This window comes from Manis pentadactyla, chromosome 1 (genome assembly GCF_030020395.1).
Source record: "Manis pentadactyla isolate mManPen7 chromosome 1, mManPen7.hap1, whole genome shotgun sequence".
Lineage (NCBI taxonomy): Eukaryota > Metazoa > Chordata > Mammalia > Pholidota > Manidae > Manis > Manis pentadactyla.
This window is the reverse complement of record NC_080019.1, coordinates 179,741,747-179,761,256: the sequence shown is the minus strand read 5'-3', so window position 1 is coordinate 179,761,256 and position 19,510 is coordinate 179,741,747. Positions and strand designations below refer to the sequence as shown.

The 19,510-nt window shown below is 40.3% G+C and overlaps 2 protein-coding genes across 4 annotated transcripts in view; one reads left to right on the top strand and one right to left on the bottom strand.

Moving 5' to 3' along the window:
• Positions 1-19,510, top strand: part of ITGB5 (integrin subunit beta 5) — a 140,660-nt gene that overhangs the window by 115,318 nt on the left and 5,832 nt on the right. The gene's annotated exons all lie outside the window — the stretch shown is intronic.
• The window catches only part of UMPS (uridine monophosphate synthetase), a 53,347-nt gene continuing 42,515 nt past the window's right edge, over positions 8,679-19,510 (bottom strand). For all 3 annotated transcript variants that reach the window (XM_036905422.2, XM_036905432.2, XM_036905434.2), the window contains exon 6: positions 8,679-10,384. In XM_036905422.2, the coding sequence (XP_036761317.1) occupies positions 10,215-10,384 (170 nt within the window). In that variant the 3' untranslated portion in view covers positions 8,679-10,214. The remainder of the gene's footprint in view (positions 10,385-19,510) is intronic.

Sequence of the window (19,510 nt, the reverse complement as noted above, 5' to 3'; positions counted from 1 at the left end):
TTTCTTTGTACAGTTTATTTCTAGTTTTATGCCTTTGTGGTCTGAAAAGTTGGTTGGTAGGATTTCAATCTTTTGGAATTTTCTGAGGCTCTTTTTGTGGCCTAGTATGTGGTCTATTCTGGAGAATGTTCCATGTGCACTTGAGAAGAATGTATATCCTGCTGCTTTTGGATGTAGAGTTCTATAGATGTCTATTAGGTCCATCTGCTCTACTGTGTTGTTCAGTGCTTCCGTGTCCTTACTTATTTTCTGCCCAGTGGATCTATCCTTTGGGGTGAGTGGTGTGTTGAAGTCTCCTAGAATGAATGCATTGCAGTCTATTTCCCCCTTTAGTTCTGTTAGTATTTGTTTCACATATGCTGGTGCTCCTGTGTTGGGTGCATATATATTTAGAATGGTTATATCCTCTTGTTTGACTGAGCCCTTTATCATTATGTAGTGTCCTTCTTTATCTCGTTACTTTCTTTGTTTTGAAGTCTATTTTGTCTGATATTAGTACTGCAACCCCTGCTTTCTTCTCACTGTTGTTTGCTTGAAATATGTTTTTCCATCCCTTGACTTTTAGTCTGTACATGTCTTTGGGTTTGAGGTTAATTTTCTTGTAAGCAGCATATAGATGGGTCTTGCTTTTTTATCCATTCTGTTATTCTGTGTCTTTTGATTGGTGCATTCAACCCATTAACATTTAGGGTGACTATTGAAAGATATGTACTTATTGCCATTGCAGGCTTTAAATTCGTGGTTACCAAAGGTTCGAGGTTAGCCTCTTTAGTATCTTACTGCCTAACTTAGCTCGCTTATTGAGCTGTTATATACACTATCTGGAGATTCTTTTCTTCTCTCCCTTCTTGTTCCTCCTCCTCGATTCTTCATATGTTGGGTGTTTTGTGCTGTGCTCTTTCTAGGAGTGCTCCCATCTAGAGCAGTCCCTGTAAGATGTTCTGTAGAGGTGGTTTGTGGAAAGCAAATTCCCTCAGCTTTTGTTTGTCTGGGAATTGTTTAATCCCACCGTCATATTTGAATGATAGTCGTGCTGGATACAGTATCCTTGGTTCAAGGCCCTTCTGTTTCATTGTATTAAATATATCATGCCATTCTCCTCTGGCCTGTAGGGTTTCTGTTGAGAAATCTGACGTTAGCCTGATGGATTTCCCTTTATAGGTGACCTTTTTCTCTCTAGCTGCCTTTAACACTCTTTCCTTGTCCTTGATCTTTGCCATTTTAATTATTATGTGTCTTGGTGTTGCCCTTCTTGGATCCTTTCTGTTGGGGGTTCTGTGTATTTCCGTGGTCTGTTCGATTACTTCCTCCCCCAGTGTGGGGAAGTTTTCAGCAATTATTTCTTCTAAGATACTTTCCATCTCTTTGCCTCTCTCTTCTTCTTCTGGGACCCCTATAATACGGATATTGTTCCTTTTGGATTGGTCACACAGTTCTCTTAAAATTGTTTCATTCCTGGAAATCATTTTGTCTCTCTCTATGTCAGCTTCTATGCGTTCCTGTTCTCTGATTTCAATTCTATCAATGGCCTCTTGCATTCTATCCATTCTGCTTATAAACCCTTCCAGAGTTTGTTTCATTTCTGCGATCTCCTTTCTGGCATCTGTGATCTCCTTCCAGACTTCATCCCATTTCTCTTGCGTATTTCTCTGCATCTCTGTCAGCATGTTTATGATTCTTATTTTGAATTCTTTTTCAGGAAGACTGGTTAGGTCTGTCTCCTTCTCTGGTGTTGTCTCTGTGATCTTTGTCTGCCTGTAGCTTTGCCTTTTCATGGTGATAGGAATAGTTTGCAGAGCTGGGACGAGTGACGGCTGGAAGGACTTCCTTTCTTGTTGGTTTGTGGCCCTCCTCTCCTGGGAGAGCAGCGACCTCTAGTGGCTTGTGCTGAGCAGCTGCGCGCAGACAGGGTTTCTGCTTCCTGCCCGGCTGCTATTGAGTTTATCTCCGCTGTTGCTGTGGGCGTGGCGTGGCTTGGGCAGCTGCTCCAAAATGGTGGAGTCGCGTTGGAGCAGGAGCGGCTGGGAGGCTATTTATCTCCGTAAGGGGCCTCCCTGCTCCATGCAGCCCAGGGGTTAGGGTGCCCAGAGATCCCGGATTCCCTACCTCTGGATTAAGTGACCCGCCCTGCCCCTTTAAGACTTCCAAAAAGCACCCGCCAAAACAAAACAACGCCCACCAAAAAAAAAAGAAAAAAAAATTTTTTTAATTAAAAAAAAAAAAAAAAGTTTTTAATTAAAAAAAAAAAAAAAAAAGGTGGTCGTTCGTTTTTCTTTATTCTGCGGTGCCAGCCTCAGGCCTCTGCTCACCGGTCTTTCTGCCCTGTTTCCCTAGTATTGGGGTCCCTATCCCTTTAAGACTTCCAAAAAGCGCTCGCCAAAACAAAACAGCAAAAAAGCAAAAAAAAATGGTCGCGCGCTTTTCTTATGTCCTCTGGCGCCCAGCCTCCAGTGCCCGCTCACTGTTCTTGCTGCCCTGTTTTCCTAGTATCGAGCGCCCTGCACTCTGGCCCGGATGGCTGGGGCTGGGTGTTCGGCAGTTCTGGGCTCCGTCTCCCTCCCGCTTTGCCTGCTCTTCTCCCACCGGGAGCTGGGGGGGAGGGGCGCTCGCCTCCCGCGGGGCCGGGGCTTGTATCTTACCCCCTTCGCGAGGCGCTGGGTTCTCTCAGGTGTGGATGTGGTCTGGATATTGTCCTGTGTCCTCTGGTCTTTATTCTAGGAAGGGTTGTCTTTGTTATATTTTCATAGATATATGTTGTTTTGGGAGATTTCCGCTGCTCTACTCACGCCGCCATCTTCTGCCCCTCCATAATATCTTTATTTAAGCAGCCTCAAATTCTTGCTGCAGAAAGGCAAGCCCTATAAACTGTAAGTAACCGTAGGGTCATAAGCCCCAGTGACCTTCTCAGGAAGGAGTACTTAACCTTTTGGGGTCATGGACCCTTTAGGCTTACAGACCCCTTATCAGAACAATGCTTATAATTGTGTAAATAGGCAACATTCTAAAAAGTCTGGACCTTCTTATCTGGGTGACCCCTTAGTGTCTACCATCTTAGTTTGACTTCAGAAAACACTGGAAGGCTCACCAATTAAAGCTTTATTGTTCATACCTGCATAAAAAATAAAAGCCCTTCGACTAAAAGCAGCCTCTCATTGGACCCTCACAATTGGCCCACGTGGCACTCAGGGAAAGTCGTTCCCACCTCAAATGGGAGGGGTGGCGATCAGACACACCTGGAGTGAGGTTTGGCGCATGAAACTCCAGCTCAGAGATACCTTCTCTAGTTGGATGCTTTTCTGGAAAAAGCATGACTGTCTTGTCTTATTCCAGAACTCTGCGGGAGTCGTCTGACTTTCTGCATTGGAGGCGCACACATTTCTACTGAAATAAAATCAGGTACCTCTGTGCGGACAGAGGAGTTAATGTCTCCCCACCTCTACTTTTTTTCTCATCCCCATCAGATGAACAATCTCTGGCATATGCACATTGATCACCAAAATTCCAGGTCCAGTTCAAGGAATTTTTCTATTTAAAAAGTGATGGATGATGACAGTTGACACAAATTTTCTGATTCCTGACACAAAATTCAATACTTCAAAGACTCCTTTCCACAGAGGTGACACTTGGGTTGGCCTGGGTGCTGGCTGGTTCCCCTGCTGTCTTGCCTGAGGGTTTCATCCCCGGGCCAAGTTCCCTATGGATTCAATGTGACCAAAGAAAATGACAGTAAAACGTTCTTGGGGTGGAAGGGTTATACCCAAGTTTATTCCACGGTGGCAGGACAATTACTAAAATCCCATTCACTCAGAGCGAGTCTGCCTGCAGCAAGCCGGTCTCTGCCTCTGGGCCTCTGTCCTTGGCGCTGCCACCACTCCAGCTTCTGCTCTGCTCTCCTGCAGCCTTGCAGCCGTGCCAGCCTGTTGTCCAGAGCACTGGAAGGAGCTCTTTATATAGAGTCAGTAACAACGTATTGCCCACACGTGTAGTGAGTTAGGCAACCAGGGCCAGGTGAGAATCCTGGCCACAGGAACTTTCATTTTATCCACAGTCCCTTTGGATTCTGTGAGACCAAGGAATAACAACATTCTTGGGGTAAAGGGGTTTACACCCAGCTTTATTCTCATGGCAGTGGGCTGAACACTGTCATCACGTCGGCACCCAGCAGTCTGCAGGTCCATAATGCACCTGTCTCTGCCTCTGCCCAGAGCACTGCTCAGAAGCTTACAGCCCGGTTGTGGCCCTTGTGCATCGGGCTGTGGAAGGCTGGTATGGCTCTGCTGTACTTCCCCTTATTCTTCTGAGACATGTGGGCTAACCAGAAATCATCTCATGGTGGTGGCAGAAGTCAAAGAGGGGTGAGCTGAAACAGTGAGCTCTTTATCTAGTGGCTCAGTCAATAATAGCTCATTGCTATTGGGTATGGAAGCATTAGCCTAGCAGTAGGCCAATCACATCGTCAAGTAGTTTAGGGTCAGGTGAGGATCCTGGCCGTAGGAACTTCCATTTTCCCTACACCTACCAATTCAGCTAGCCCCGTGACAATGGGGTATCTGCAGGAGCTGATGTGTGTACTGGTTGGCATTCACATCCTGGCCTATTGATCATAAACTAGTACTTAAAAAAAAAACCTACACTGAACAAAACACAGCCCACCCCAGGGTCTGACTTTGTCCATCCCTCTGCTTCTGGTTTCTCTAGGCCTGAAGAGGACTCCTTTCCTCCCCACCTGCTGAGAAGGAGAGGCAGATGTTCTTCCAAATCAGCAGTTAGGCCAAAAACCTTGACCTTTAAAAGTCTGAAAGATCAGTATTCCTTTTGTTTCCACCATGGCCTCCTTTTCCTGAGGCACAAAGGCCAAGTATGGACTTGGGGGGCTATGGAGAAAACAAAAGGGTTTCAGGGCAACAACAAAAAGAAGGTAAATCATACAAGGCTAGGTTATGAGCTTTAAAGGCCCTAGGATTTACAAAAATGATACTGTACCCTCATCCTATAACTCAAAATAAAAACAGCATTTAATAAAACAGCATTAACTATAAATTAAGTGTAAAGAACCTCAAGGAGTCCTGATTTTTCCCTTTTTAAAAAATACCAGATTCCTTAAAAACACATTTTGGCATTCTTCACTGTCCATCTTAGCCATGCTTAGTCAGCCAACTACACTGCAGTGCTGATGACATGATAGCATATCCATCTGTTAGGGGGCAGAGGAGGCAAACTGCACAGAGGGTTGTATTACCCATTGTTTCCAATCATTGATGCTGTGCTCACTGCATTGAAATGCAGTATTCTTGAGCCAGACAGCTGTTTCTCTAGGTGAGATCACTGAAAGCAGCTAGAGCTGAAGACTGGGAAGGCTGAAGGAAGGCAGGCTGATTCTTGGTGGAATAGCTTTTGTCTCCCTGGTTAGCAGGGCTAGATTTGGGAGAGCTATAGCACGTTTTTGAATGTATTAGCTATAGCTGCATAACAAACCACCACAGAATTCCATGGCATACAATAAGCATTTGTCATCCTGCTCAGTTGCTTACAGCCCAGCTGGGGCCTTTGTGCATCAGGCTGGTATGGGCTCTGCTCTACTTACCCCTTATTCTTCTGGGAACTGTGGGCTAACTGGGGATCATCTTCTCATGGTGGTGGCAGAAGTGAAAGAGGGGTGAGCTGAAACACATAAGCCTGGGCTCAGAACCAGTTCCCTGTCACCCGTACCCACATTCCACTAGCCAAAGCCCAACATTAGTGGAGTATGGAAATACTCTCTGCCTTGAATGGAACTGCTGAGTCACTTGGCAAAGTGCATGGATTCAGGGAGGGGAGAAGAGTGGGGATGACAGAATTGCCACTTCAGTTTTGGTACTCTCTATTGAGTTGTGACCAATAGGAAGGAAAGACTGGTTGCTGTCTCATGGTTGTATGGAAGCCCTACAGAAAGTTTAGAAACTAAAAGTTCCATAATAACCAGGCCATAATGAACCAGTATGTCTGGTTCACTTCCTGTGTTCAGTAAATCTTGGTTAAATGATGAAATAATATGTTATGTACATGTATAGCTACATATTTGTATACAGACATAAAGGGGTAAAAAAGTTGAGGATAGCTACATATACAGAAAGGGGGTAAGAAGAGTGTTAATAGCAAAAGTACCAAATTGGAGTCAAAGGCAGGAATTCTCATCTCTTTGCTTGCAGTCAGCATTTCTGCAACCTCATGCAGATCATTTCTCAGTGGGCTGCAATTCCTCCCTTCATGAAAAGGGATGATTGGATTAGATTGTCTCTGATGGGCTTCTAATTTCAGCTTCCTAAAATTCTGGTATATAGTCTCCAGTTCAGCTGCTGACTGATCCTGTCTCTATAGGCAAGGAAAGCCTACTCTATCTCTGCATTACCAGCCTCTATACCTGGGGAGCCCTTTGCAAGGCACCTGCTAGATGGATCTCACTCCCTAGACCGCAGAGTTGTGGTACTGAAGTGCACCATTGGCAGGCTATAGGGAGGACAAGAATGCTCCTGATCAGGTTGCTATAAACCAAGTGGGGTTCAGGATTACTGGGTCTGATAGACTTTTCTTCTCAGGGCCTGTCAATCACTGCCTGCCTGCAAGCTTCCAGTGTTAAATGCCAGTCTGCTACTAATCTGATTCTTTTTACTTTGCAATTAATTTATTTCTCTAGATACTTGTAAAATTTTTCCTTGAAGTTCATAATTTTCACAGGATATGCCTAGGTGTATGAATTTGTCCAAAACTGCTGCCTAGAACTTAGTGGGCCCTTTTAAATCTGCAGACTCAAGTATTTTTTCAATCTGTGGAAATTTACCTCAATCATTTCTATATTTCTTTCCTTTCCTTACATCTTTTATTCATAGATCTCTCCTCTAAGGCTCTCCTATATTCCATCATTTACATTTCTTTGTCCCCTTTTGAATTTTGATATTCTACTTGATCTTCTAGCCCACAAATGTAGTTCTCATTATTATCATATCTTTAAGTTTTTCCATCAAAATTTCAAATTCAAATATTTTTCTCATTTCCCAAACAAAAAATTATTTTGTTATTTTAGCCTTTGAAGTGGGGTGTATCCTGTGACAGGTCACTCATGCTCAGTCATTCAGAAACAGTTGCTGGGCAGTCCCAGGTGCAGAGAATACTCAATAAACATGAGGGAAAAATCCCTGCCACCTTGGGGCTCACCCCCGTTGCAGGTGCATTTCTTTGCTTTCCTCCCCTGGTTGCTGGATTTCCTCAGGCGTTTTCTTTCTCTTGCCTTCCCGTGGCTCTGTACACCTTGAGAGGTGGGTGGACCCTCATAGCAGCAAACCCATGGTTGGTGGGTGGCCTGCAGACCACGTCTACGTGCCAGCAGTGCACTAACAGGGATAGGCTGTCCGAAACCAGCCCCTCCTGAGCCAGGAAGATCCAGTCGGTCCTGAGGTGTGTACGTGCGGGTACAGACACACGCACACAGCACTCTTCCCCAAGTCCTGAGTCCCTCCTCTACTTTTCCTTGCTCCCACCTACCTTAGTGGCGACAATACCCCACACCTGTCTTTGCTGATTCTGGCTGAGCCTGCAGTCATGCTTCCAACCTTGCCTGCATGGACCCAGCAGCCATTTTTTGTTCAGCAGAGCTGGGTGAAATGTGGGGAAGTTGGGGGAAAAAGAGCATTAAAGGTATTCTCTAGCTGCCATCTTCACCCTCCATGCCTTTTTTCAGAGACTTTAAGACAGTTCCCAGGGGCTGCCGTAGGCAGCTTTTCCTAGAGATGACTCACATTAGCACAAGTGAGGTTGGGAGTTGAGCCTGAGATTCCAGGACAGTGTTTGCCATGCTGGCTGGGAGCAGATCCCTTTACCATTCTGGGTCTACACTTTAAGGACGGGGAGCTGGACTAGGTTCTTGGGTTCCTGCAGCAGTACAAGTTGGTTAGCTTATGCTCCACTAAATGCCTAGAGTACTGGTGGAGGCCAGGGGGTAGAGTTCTCCCCTCCATTAGTCTAACATGTTCTTGGCGCCCTGTGGGGACTGTTCCCATTTTCTTTACTAGGACCAAGTGTTATAATGCTCAGAGTCCAAGTTCTTCTTTGAATCAGTTTGTGCTCCAAAGTTGTATGACGCCAATCTGAGCTTTTTAAGAGGACTGTGGCACTGGGTTTAGTCTCAAGAAACACCAAAAGCACCTGAGGCCTCTGTCAGAATGCAGATCTCCAGACCTCACCCCAAATCTGAAGCAGATTTTTGATGGCAGGGATTAGGTGATTCTCTGATGCTCCTCTCATTTCCCTTAAAGTTACCTAGCAGGGCGGGGGTATGTGGTGGGGGGTGAGTTTCAGTAACAGAACAGGCAGTGCCAGCATCCTGATGTGGGCCAGGAGTGGCTGACAGCAGGAGAGGGTGGCAGATCCCAAGAAGAAACGTGGCTGACCAGCAGAATAGTTCTCAAATAGGCTCCTGGACCAGCAGCACTGGCATCGCCAGAACTGGTTTTCAGGCGCCATTGTAGACCCACCAGTCTGAAATGCTGGGCCAGCCCCTGATTTAACAAGGCTCCAGGGACTCAGACGCACCCTGCACCCTGGGACCCAGACCTAGTGAGCCCACTGGGGGGCACTTGAGCCCTCAGCACATCACTCCAAAGGTCTCCGTGTCAGCCAAGCTCACCGAGACTTCAAAGACTGCAGAGATTTTACAAGTTTTTATTAGGAAATTCTCCTCCTCCTCCTAACTTTCTGCTCCTCCAGAGAAGACCCAGGGCTATGCCCCTTCCCTGTCCTGGTGTTTTTTTTCCTTGATAATCTACCCTTCCCAGAGGAAACTTCTCTGGAGATGCAGCACTGGGTCCTGAAGCTGAAGCTGGACTTCAGAGCAGAAGCTGTTAAGTGTAGACTCCAAGAGGGAACAATAAAACATGAGCTGAATTCATCTACCTGAGTCTTTTGAGAGCAGAGGGGGGCAGTCAAGGAGGGAAGAGCTATCAGCATAAGGAAACGGCAAGAGTCCTCTCCCACCTGGCCCTGCCTAAGGCCTGACCTGGGCAAGCAGCAAGGGCAGAGCATGAGTGTGCTGGCAGAATCAGAACTCAGAGCCTTCAAGTTACACTGCCACCCTGACCCTGCTCAGCCAGGGCCTGGAATGGGGCCATTTTTAAATGGCCATCTGAACCCACCACACCTTTGATTTCCTTCCAAGATGCTTCCTGAATAGACCAAAGACATAAAAATGGGAAACATCTTATGTCAGTCAGTATTAGAGAAGAGGGATTGTCCAGAAACTCAGGAATTTTGGGGAGAAACAATGCATTTGGGACCGAAGTGAATAAAGGGCTGCCTAACTGGTCATGCCCTGTGTGAAGGTAGGGCCTGTGAGGAAAGGGGTGTCCCCAGCCCCTGTGCTGTGGAAACACAGAAACTTTGATAACAGCGCAGCTCGGTTGCTGGGCTCCCTTCCCTCTATTATTTCCAGTGAAAGCTGACTTCCCTTCCTGCCAATGACAGGACAATTATGTAGGAAGATTCTTAAGCAAACCTCCAAATGGAACCTTAGGTGTCTTGACACGGCAGTCATTTTAAATAAATAATGAAGGAGCAGCTTGTCCATTTGTAATTCAAATAAGGCAAAAGGAAGCTGTAAGAGGTTTCAGCACAGGTCCACAACTGCTGCCTGTGGGAAGAAACAAGCCAGAAGCCCTCTCCATCTGTTCAAATGAAAGCCAGGTTTTGGGTTCAGGCTCAGCTAGTCCCACTTCTCCACCTCGCTCCTTCTGGTGAGTGAGCAACCGCAGTTCTGGAATCAGTATCATTTGCATACCTGGACCATCACTTTTAAGTAGAAAAGAACAGCTCATATTTACATATTGTTTGAGCATTGCATTAGACACAGAATAAAGGACACAAGAAATGCGGTACTGGTTTTAACCTCACATGGTAAAAGTGTCATGGCAATGAAGAAGTTTGATCTAGAAATGGGGGATCCTCAAACACGGAAGGCCCCAAAACAGGACTGTGATTGCCTAATCAACATCAGTCTCAGTAAAAGAAGGCTTGAAAATGAACATACAGGCAGGGACTACAAGTTCAATTTGCCCTAAAGACTGTGGTTACCCAGAAGTCATTCCAACGCAGGACCAGGGGAAGAAGCCAAGCAGTGTTATTATTTCAAGCCAGTGCATCTCAGCAGACTGCATCTTCCGGCCTTCACAGAAATGTATTCAAGACACTCACACATCAAGTCTACTCAAATACGCTTCCCAAGCAGCTTTTCTGTACATCTCAGCTGCCCCCAGACGATGTGCTGATTTTAGTATGCCCCGGCCTACAATGATGATATCAGAACCACGACTGCCGATAACTTCTTGTGGGTTATTGTACTGTTGGCCGAGATTATCCCCTGCAAAAACAAAAAGGTTACTGTTTAACACAATATGAAAAAATCAGAAAACCTGTCACATGACTTTTACAAAAAACTATCTAACCAGCTTTAAATAAATATGTGCCTTGCTCTCGCCATTTACCATGTCCCTTCTGCACAGCAAGTGAGTAAAGGCAAGCAGAGAGACTCCTTGGGTAGGCCAGAGACTTCCAGTGGAGAAGATGCTAGCCAACTCCTTGCTAATGTCTAATTTTAGAGCATTTTTACTTTATCAAAAAACTAAAATCTGTTGCCAAAAAAAGCTCAATATCAAAAAAAGAGAACAAAATTTGGCCTCACAATTGAAGACAATTTCAGTATACGTCTCGGAGTCACGGTGACACAATGTTGAACAAGTCCTCACAAGGCATCTAGCCTGATCATGAGCACAGATGTGAACTTTCTGCACAACCCTATCAAGCATTCAGATTATGTACAAGCCCTAATCCTTAATTTTGGCTTTTCTTTTTCTTTTTTATTGAGGTATAATTGACATGTAACATTAATTGAAAGCGTACATGATGATTCAGTATTTGTATACACTGTGAACTGATTATAAGTCTAGTTAATATCAGTCACCTTGCATTACTATAAAAAATTTTTTGTGATGACTTTTAATATTTACTCTTAGTAACTTTCAAATATTTAATATTGTATTATGAACTATAGTAGTAGCCATGCTGTACATTACATCTCCATGACTTATATTTTATAATTGGAAGTTTGTGCCTTTTGACTCCCTTCACCCACTCCAACCACCAATCTGTCTTCTGTATCTATGAGCTGCTTTGTTTTTTTATTGTTCATTTGTTTTTATTAGATTCCACATATACATGAAATCATATGGTATTTGTCTTTGTCTGACTTATTCCATTTAATGTAATACCCTCCAGGTCCACCTATATTGTTGCAAATGGCAAGATTTCATTCGTCGTTATGGCTGAGTAATATTCCATCACACACACACACACACACACACACCACACACACACACACCACACACACACACACACACACCTTAATCCATTCACCCATCTGTGGATCCTTAGGTTGTTTCCACATCTTGGCCATTGAACAAAGGTGTGCATGTATCCTTTCAAGTTAATGTTTAAGTTTTCTTTGGATGAATACCTAGAAATGGAACTGCTGGGTTAAATTAAGGATTAGGGTTTATACATAATCTGAACGCTTGATAGGGCTGTGTAGAAAGTTCACATCTGTGCTCACATCTATTTTTAATTTTCTGAGGAACCCCCTTACTAAGTTTTTCTTAGTAACTGCACAATTTACATTCTCACCAACAGTGCATGAGGGTCCCTTTTCCCCACCTCCTGAGCAACAGTTATTTCTTTACTTTTTGATATCAACAGGTGTGGGGTGATAACGCATTATAGGTTAGATTTGAAGTATTTCTAATGATTAGTAATGTTAACCATCCTTTCATGTATGTGTCTGTTGGCCATTTACATGCCTTCTTTGGAAAAATGTCTTTTCAGATCCTCTGTACATTTTTAGTTTGACTTTTATTTTTGTCTACTGAGTTTATATGTTTTGAATACTAGCCTATTATCAGACATATGATTTACAAATATTTTCTCCCATTCAGTCAGTTACCTTTTCATTTTTTTGGTGGTTTATTTTGCTGTGCAGAAATTTTTGGTTTAATATAGTTCTACTTGTTTATTATTTTTGCTTTTGCTGCTTTTGGTGTCAGAGTAAAAAATCACCACCAAGACCTATGCCAAGGAGCTCACCACCTTTTTCCTTCTAAGAGTTTTTGTTTTCAGGTTCTTATGTTCAACTTTTTAATCCATTTTGAGTTAATTTTTATAGATGGCATAAGGTAGTAATTAGCTGTATTCTTTTGCATATGGCTGTCAAGTTTTCCCCAGTATCATTTTATTAAGATATTATCCTTTCCCCACTGTGCAGTCATGGCTCCTTTGTTGTAAATTGACAATATATGCATGGGTTTATTTCTGGGCTCACTATTCTGTTCCAGTGATTTATGTGTCTTTATACCAGTTCCACACCGTTTTGATTTCTAAAAGCTTTGAAATAGAGTTTGAGAACAGGGAATGTGATGCCTCCCTCCAGCCCTGTTGTTCTTCCTCAAGATCACATTGGCTATTTGGGGCCTTTTGTGGTTCCATAGAAATTTTAGGATTTATTCTATTTCTGTGAAAAACCCCTCTGGAATTTTGATAGTGACTGCACTCAATCTGTAGATTGCTTTGGGCAGTATGGATATTTTAACAATCCTACTTCTTCTAATACATACATTTGAGTCTTCAATTTTTTTCATCAGTGTCTTAATAGTTTTCAGTGTCTAAGTCTTTCACTTCCTTGGTTAAATTTATTCCTAGGTATTTATTCTTTTTGGTGTAACTGAGAATGAGAATATTTTCTTAATTCTCTTCCTGGTACTTTGTTATCAGTCTATAGAAACACAACACAAGCATCTAATAATGTATATAATTACTGAGGTACTATGTTGTACATCTGAAACCAGTGTAACATTGTATAAAAACTTTATTCCAATTAAAAATAATATACAAAGGAAATACAGATTTCTGTATATTGACTTTGTGTCCTGCAACTGTTCTGAATTACCTTATTCTAACAGTTTTTTATACAGTCTTAGTTTTCTATATATAGTAATACATGTCATCTGCAAATAGTGACAGTTTTACTTCTTTCTTTACAGCTTGAATGCCTTCCATGTCTTTTTCTTGACTAACTGCTATGTCTAAGACTTCCAATTACATTTTGAAAAGAACTGGCAAGAGTGGGTATCCTTGTCTTGTTCTTGATCTTAGAAAAGCTTTAAGCTTTTCACTGTTTAGTATGTTGTTAGCTGTAGGCTTGCCATATATGGCCTTTATGATGTTCCCTCTATATCCATTTTGTTAAGTCTTTATCACAAGTAGATGTTGAATTTTGTCAAATGCTTTCTCTGCATCTATTGAGATGATCATATAACTTTCATCCTTTATTTTGTTAATGTGGTGAATCACTCTAACTTATTACAGATGTTGAACCATCCTTGCATCTTTAGATAAATCACATTTGATTTTGTTGTATGATCCTTTTAATATATTTATTTTTCAATTCATTTTGTTGATATTATGTTACAAATATATGCATCTATTCATCAGAGATATTCGCTTGGAATTTTCTTGTGGAGTCTCTGTATACTTTGGAAATTAGACTTCTCTCATTTCAACATATTTACTCCTGGAGAATGTTCTAGGTACACTTGAGAAGAATGTGTACTCTCTTAGAGGATGGAATGTTCTATGTAGATCACTGTTGAGTCCATCTGGTCTAATGTGTCACTTAAGGCCAATGTTTCCTTATTGATTTACTGTCTAGATGATCTATCCATTGATGTAAGTGAGGTATTAAGAATTCCCTGCTATTATTGTATTGCTGTTTATTTCTCCCTTTAGGTCTGTTAATTCTTGCTTATATAGTTAAGTGCTCCTACCTTGGGTGCATAAATATTTATTGTTACATCCTCTTGTTGGGTTGACCCTTTATCACTATGTAATGTCCTTCTTTGTCTCTATTTACAGTCTTTATTTTAAAGTTTGTTCTGTCTGATTTAGGTATTGCTACCCAAGCTTACTTTCGGTTTCCATTTGCATGGAATATATTTTTCCATTCCTTCACTTTCAGTCTCTGTGCGTCCTTATATCTGAAGTGAACCTCCTGTAGGCATCATGTAGGTGGGTCTTGTATTTTAATCCATACAACCACTCTTATGTCTTTTCATTAGAGGATTTGGTCCATTTACACTTACAGTAATTACTGTTAGGTGTGCTCATTTCCATTTTGTTAACTGTTTTCTGGCTATTTTGTGGTTTCTCTCTGTTCTTCTCTTGCTCTCTTTCTTTATGGATTGATCAATTTCTTTAGTGGTAGGCTTTGATTCCTTTCTCTTTTATCTTTGGTGTAGTTACTATAGGATTTTTTACTATAGTAAAATGATACATATAGTAAAATGATATAAAAGGATGCCATGATACATCCATGTTAAATACATAGTAGTCCATTTTAAGTTGATAACAAGTTGTTTTATTTATTTCCCATGTTTGGTTTTTGATGTCACATTTTGAATTGTTTTATCATCTAATTAATTAATTACTGCAGTTATAATTATTTTTACTAGATCTTTTAACTTTATAGTGAACAATCCATAACCTTTACTATGTATTTACCTTTAAAGTGAGATTTTCTATTTTCTCACATTGTAACTTTTTTTAATTTAAAAAAGTACATTAGTTCCAGGTGTAAACATAATGGTTAGGCAATTATACACATTGTAAAATACTCACTAGGATAAGCATAGTTACCATACCAAGTTATTACATTATTATTGACTATATTCCCTATGCTGTACTTTTCATCCCTGTAACTTATTTTCTAATTGGAACTTTGTACCTCTTTATCCCCATCAACTATTTTGCCAATCCCCCCAAGCTCTTCCTCTCTGCCAACCACTGGTTTGTTTCCTGCCTTTACGAGTCTATTTCTGGTTTGTGTTTCATTTCTTCATAAAAATGAAATAATACTGTAATTTGTCTTTCTCTGACTTACTTCACTCAACGTAATACCCTCTAGGTCCACCATGTTGTCGTGAATGGCAAGATTTCATTCTTTTGTATGATGCGTAATTTTCCACTGTGTATATATGCCATATCTTACTTGTCCCATCATCTATCCATGGGTACTTAGTGCTTCTATAACTTAGCTGTAGTAAAAACACAGTGGGTGCATCTATCTTTTTGAATTGCCAGGTAAATACCCACAAGTGGAATTAATATGTTGTATGGTATTTCCACTTTCAGTTTTTTGAGGAAACTCCATTCTGTTTTCCACAATGGCTGCACCATTTTACATTCCCACCAACAGTGCACAAGAGCTCCCTTTTCTCCACATGCTTGGCAACACTTGTTATTTCCTGTCTTTCTTGTAATAGCCATTCTAGCCACTTTGAGTTGATAGCTCATTGTGGTTTGATTTGCATTTCCATGATGATTAGTGTGATGTTGTGTAACTTTTCATGTCTGTTGGCCATCTGTATGTCTTGGAAAAAATTCCAAATTTCCTCTTGGAAAAACTGCCCATTCAGGTCCTCTGCCCATTTTTTAATGATTATGGGTTTTTTGTGTTGAGTTGTATCAGTTCTTTATATATTTTGGATGTTAACTCTTTATCAGATAAATCATTTGCAAATATATTCTCCCATTCAATAGGTTGCATTTTCATTTTGACAATGATTTTCTTTGCTGTGCAGAAGCTTTTTAGTTTGATGTACTCCACTTGTTAATTTTGCTCTTGTTTCTCTTGCAGGGGGCTGGGGGCAGGGGGGGAAGACATAGCCAGAAAAACACTGCTAAAGCCAAAGTCCCAGAACTTACTACCTATGTTTTGTTTTAGGCGTTTTATGGTTTTTGGTCTTACATTTAGGTCTTTAATCCATTTTGAACTTATTTTTGTGTATGGTCCAAGTTTCATTCTTTTGAATGAAGCTGTCCAGTTTTTCCAACACCATTTAGTGAAGAGACTGTCCTTTCCCCATTGTATATTCTTGCCTCTTTTGTCACAGATTAATTGTCTATATAAGCATGGGTTTATTTCTGGGCTCTGTACTCTGTTCCATGGATCCATGTGTCTTTTTTGGGGCAGTACCATATTGTTTTGGTTACTGCAGCATTGGAGTATAGTTTGAAACCAGGAAGCATGACACCAGCTTTGTTCTAAAGACTGCTTTAGCTATTTGGGTCTTTTGTGGTTCCTTACAAATTTTAGGATTATTTGTTCTAGTTCTGTGAAAAATGGCTTTGGTATTTTGATAGGGATTGCTTTGGGCAGTATGGCCATTTAACAATATTCACTCTTCCAATCCTGACCACAGTATATTTATCTTCAGATTTTTTCATCAATTGCATATAGTTTGCAGAATAAATGTTTCTCACCTCTTTTGATTTAATTTACTCCTAGGTATTTATTATTTTTGATGCAGTTGTAAATGGGACTGTTTTCTCAATTTCTCTATCTGTTAGTTTGCTATTAGTGTATTGTAATGCAACTGATTTACATGATTTTGTATCCTGCAACTTCACTAAATTCATTTATCATTTATTATGTCTTACTTTTTTAGTGGAGTCTTTAGGGTTTTCTATTTTTAGTGTCATGTCATCTGCAAATGACAGTTTTGCTTTCTCCTTAACAATCTGCATGCCTTTTATTTCTTTTTTTCATTGCTGTGGCTAGGACTTCCAGTACTATGCTGAGAAAATGGCCAGAGTAGGCATCCTTGTCTTGTTTCTGATCTTAGAGGAAAAGTGTTCAGCTTTTCATTGTTGAGTATATTAGCTCTGGGTTTGTCACATGGCCTTTACTATGTTGAGGTACATTCCCTCTATACCCACTTGTTTTTTGTCATGAATGGATGTTGAGTTTTTGTCATGAATGGATGTTGAATTTTGTCAAATGCCTTTTCTGCATCTGTTGAGATGATCATATTGTTTTTATCCTTCTTTTTGTTAATGTGGTATTATCACATTGATTGATGGATACTGAACCATCATGGCATCTCTGGAATAAATCCTACTTGGTTGTGTAGAACAATCCTTTTAATTTATTGTTCAATGTGCTTTGCGAATATTTTCTTGAGATTTTTGCATCTGCTCAGCGGCAACGCTGGTCTGTTAATTTTCATTTTTTGCAGTGTCTCTGGTTTTGGTATTAGGGAAATGCCACCCTGTTGGAATGAACTTGGAAGGATAATTTTCCTCTTCTAATTTGTGGAATAGTTTGAAAAGGTTAGGTATTCACTATTCTTTAAATGTGTTGTAGAATTCATCTGTGAAGCCATAAAGACCTGGAATTTTGTTTGTTGGATTTTTTTTTATTACTGGTTTATTACTAGTTTCATTACTAGTAGTTGGTCTGTTCAGATTTTGTTTCTTCCTTGTTCAGTCTTAGAAGAATGTGTTACTAGGGATTTATCCATTTCTTCTAGATTATCAATTAGTTGCCATAAATTTTTCATAGTAGTCTCTTATAATCCTTCATGTTACTGTGGTATCAGTTATAACTTCTTTCATTTCTGATTTTATTTATTCGAATCCTCTCTTATTGGATGAGTCTGGCTAAAGGTTTATCAATTTTATGTTTCCAAAGAATCAGGTCTTAGTTTTATTGATCTTTTTTATTGGTTTTTTAAATCTGTATTTCATTTATTTCCACTCTGATCTTTATTATTTCCTTTATTCTACTAACTCTGGGCTTTATTCTTTTTCTTCTACGTTCCTTTACATACTGGGTTCAAGTATTTAAAATGTTTCTGTCTTCCTGATAGGCCTGTACTGCTATAATCTTCCCTCTTAGGACTTGCTTTTCTTTTCCTACATCCCAAAGATTTTGAACTGTTTTATTTCTGTTTTCATTACTTTCTAAGTATTTTTGGATTTCTCTGACCCACTGGTTGTGTAGTAGCATGCTGTTTAGCTTCCACATGTTTTTTTTTCCAGTCTTTTTTCAGTAATTGATTTCCAGTTACATGCTGTCGTGGTCAGAAAAGATTCTAGATATGATTTCAGTCTTCTTAAATTTACTGAGACTTGTTTTGTGACCTAACATGAGGTCTATCTCCTTATGTTAGGTCAATCCCTTTATCATTATGTAATGGCTTAGACTAAAAGACTGTAGCAAGAGACAATCTTGTTTGATATAATTATTGCTACACTAGCTCTTTTAACACCCATTTGCATACAGTTTTTTTTTTTGTCTCTTCACCTCAGTCTGTATGTCATTATGTCTAAGTGAGTCTCTTGCAGGCAGCATAAAGATGGGTCTTATTTTTTTAATCCATTTAGTCACCACTGTATGTCTTTTGACTGGAACATTTAGCATTTATATTTAGAGTAGTTATTGATAGGTAAGTACTTACTTCATTTTGTTAATTGTTTCTAGTGTTTTTTTAGTCCTGTTTCTTCTCTTGCTCTCTTCCTTTGTGATTGATGGCTTTAATTTAACACCTGGATTTTTTCTTTTTGTGTGTATTATAGGTTTTTGGTTTGTGGTCATCATGAAGTTCATATATAACATTCTATATTGTAAAAGCACATTTTTACTCTGTTTTATATGTATGATGTCATCTTATCTTTTTGTGACTTATTTTTTAAATGTAATTGATTTTACTAACTTTTGTCTTTTAACTTTCATACTTTTAAGCTTTTAAGTGATTACTATGTTTACTGTATGTTTCTTTTTACCAGTGAAATTTTTTTGTTAAAATAAATTTCTTCTAATTATGGGCTTTTCTTTTCTGCTTAAAGAAGTCCCCTTTAACATTTCTTCTAAATCCAGTTTAGTGGTGGTGAACGCCTTAACGTTTGTCTGGGAAACTGTTTCTCTCCCCTTCATTCTGAGTGATAACCCTACCCAGGATGGAGTATTCCTGGTTGTAGGATTTTTTCCTTTCAGCACTTTATACATATCATGCCACTCTTGAGATGTATTCTTTCATGTTTTCTTGTTATTTAACTAGCACTCTTTATTTCAGCTTTAAAAAGTCCCCTGAAGATTTCTTCTAAGGCCAGTTTAGTGATGAACTCCTTTAGTGTTTCCTGGTTTGGAAACTTTTATCATCTTGACTCTAATTCTGAATGGTAACTTTACTGGAGTTCTTTGTTGGAAGTTTTTTTTCTTTTGCACTTTTGAATATACCATACTACCCCTTCTGAAAAGTTTCTACTGAAAAATCTTCTGATATGCTTATGGGGGAGGGAGGGGTTCTCTTGTATGTAACACGTTGTTTATCTCTTGCAATCATAAAGATTGTCTTCTTGTGTTTACTTTTGACATCTTAACTAAAATGTGCCTTGGTGTAGTCTTTTCAGGTTCATCTTATTTGGTACTCTTTGGGCTTCCTGAATCTGGATATCCATGTTCTTCCCCAGGTTAGGGGTGTTTTTTAGCCACTATTTCTTCAAATAATTTTTCTGCCCCTTTCCCTCTCTTCCTTTTGAAACCCCAATTTGAAAGTCAATCGGCTTGCTGTCCTATAAGTCGATTAAGCTATCTCCATTT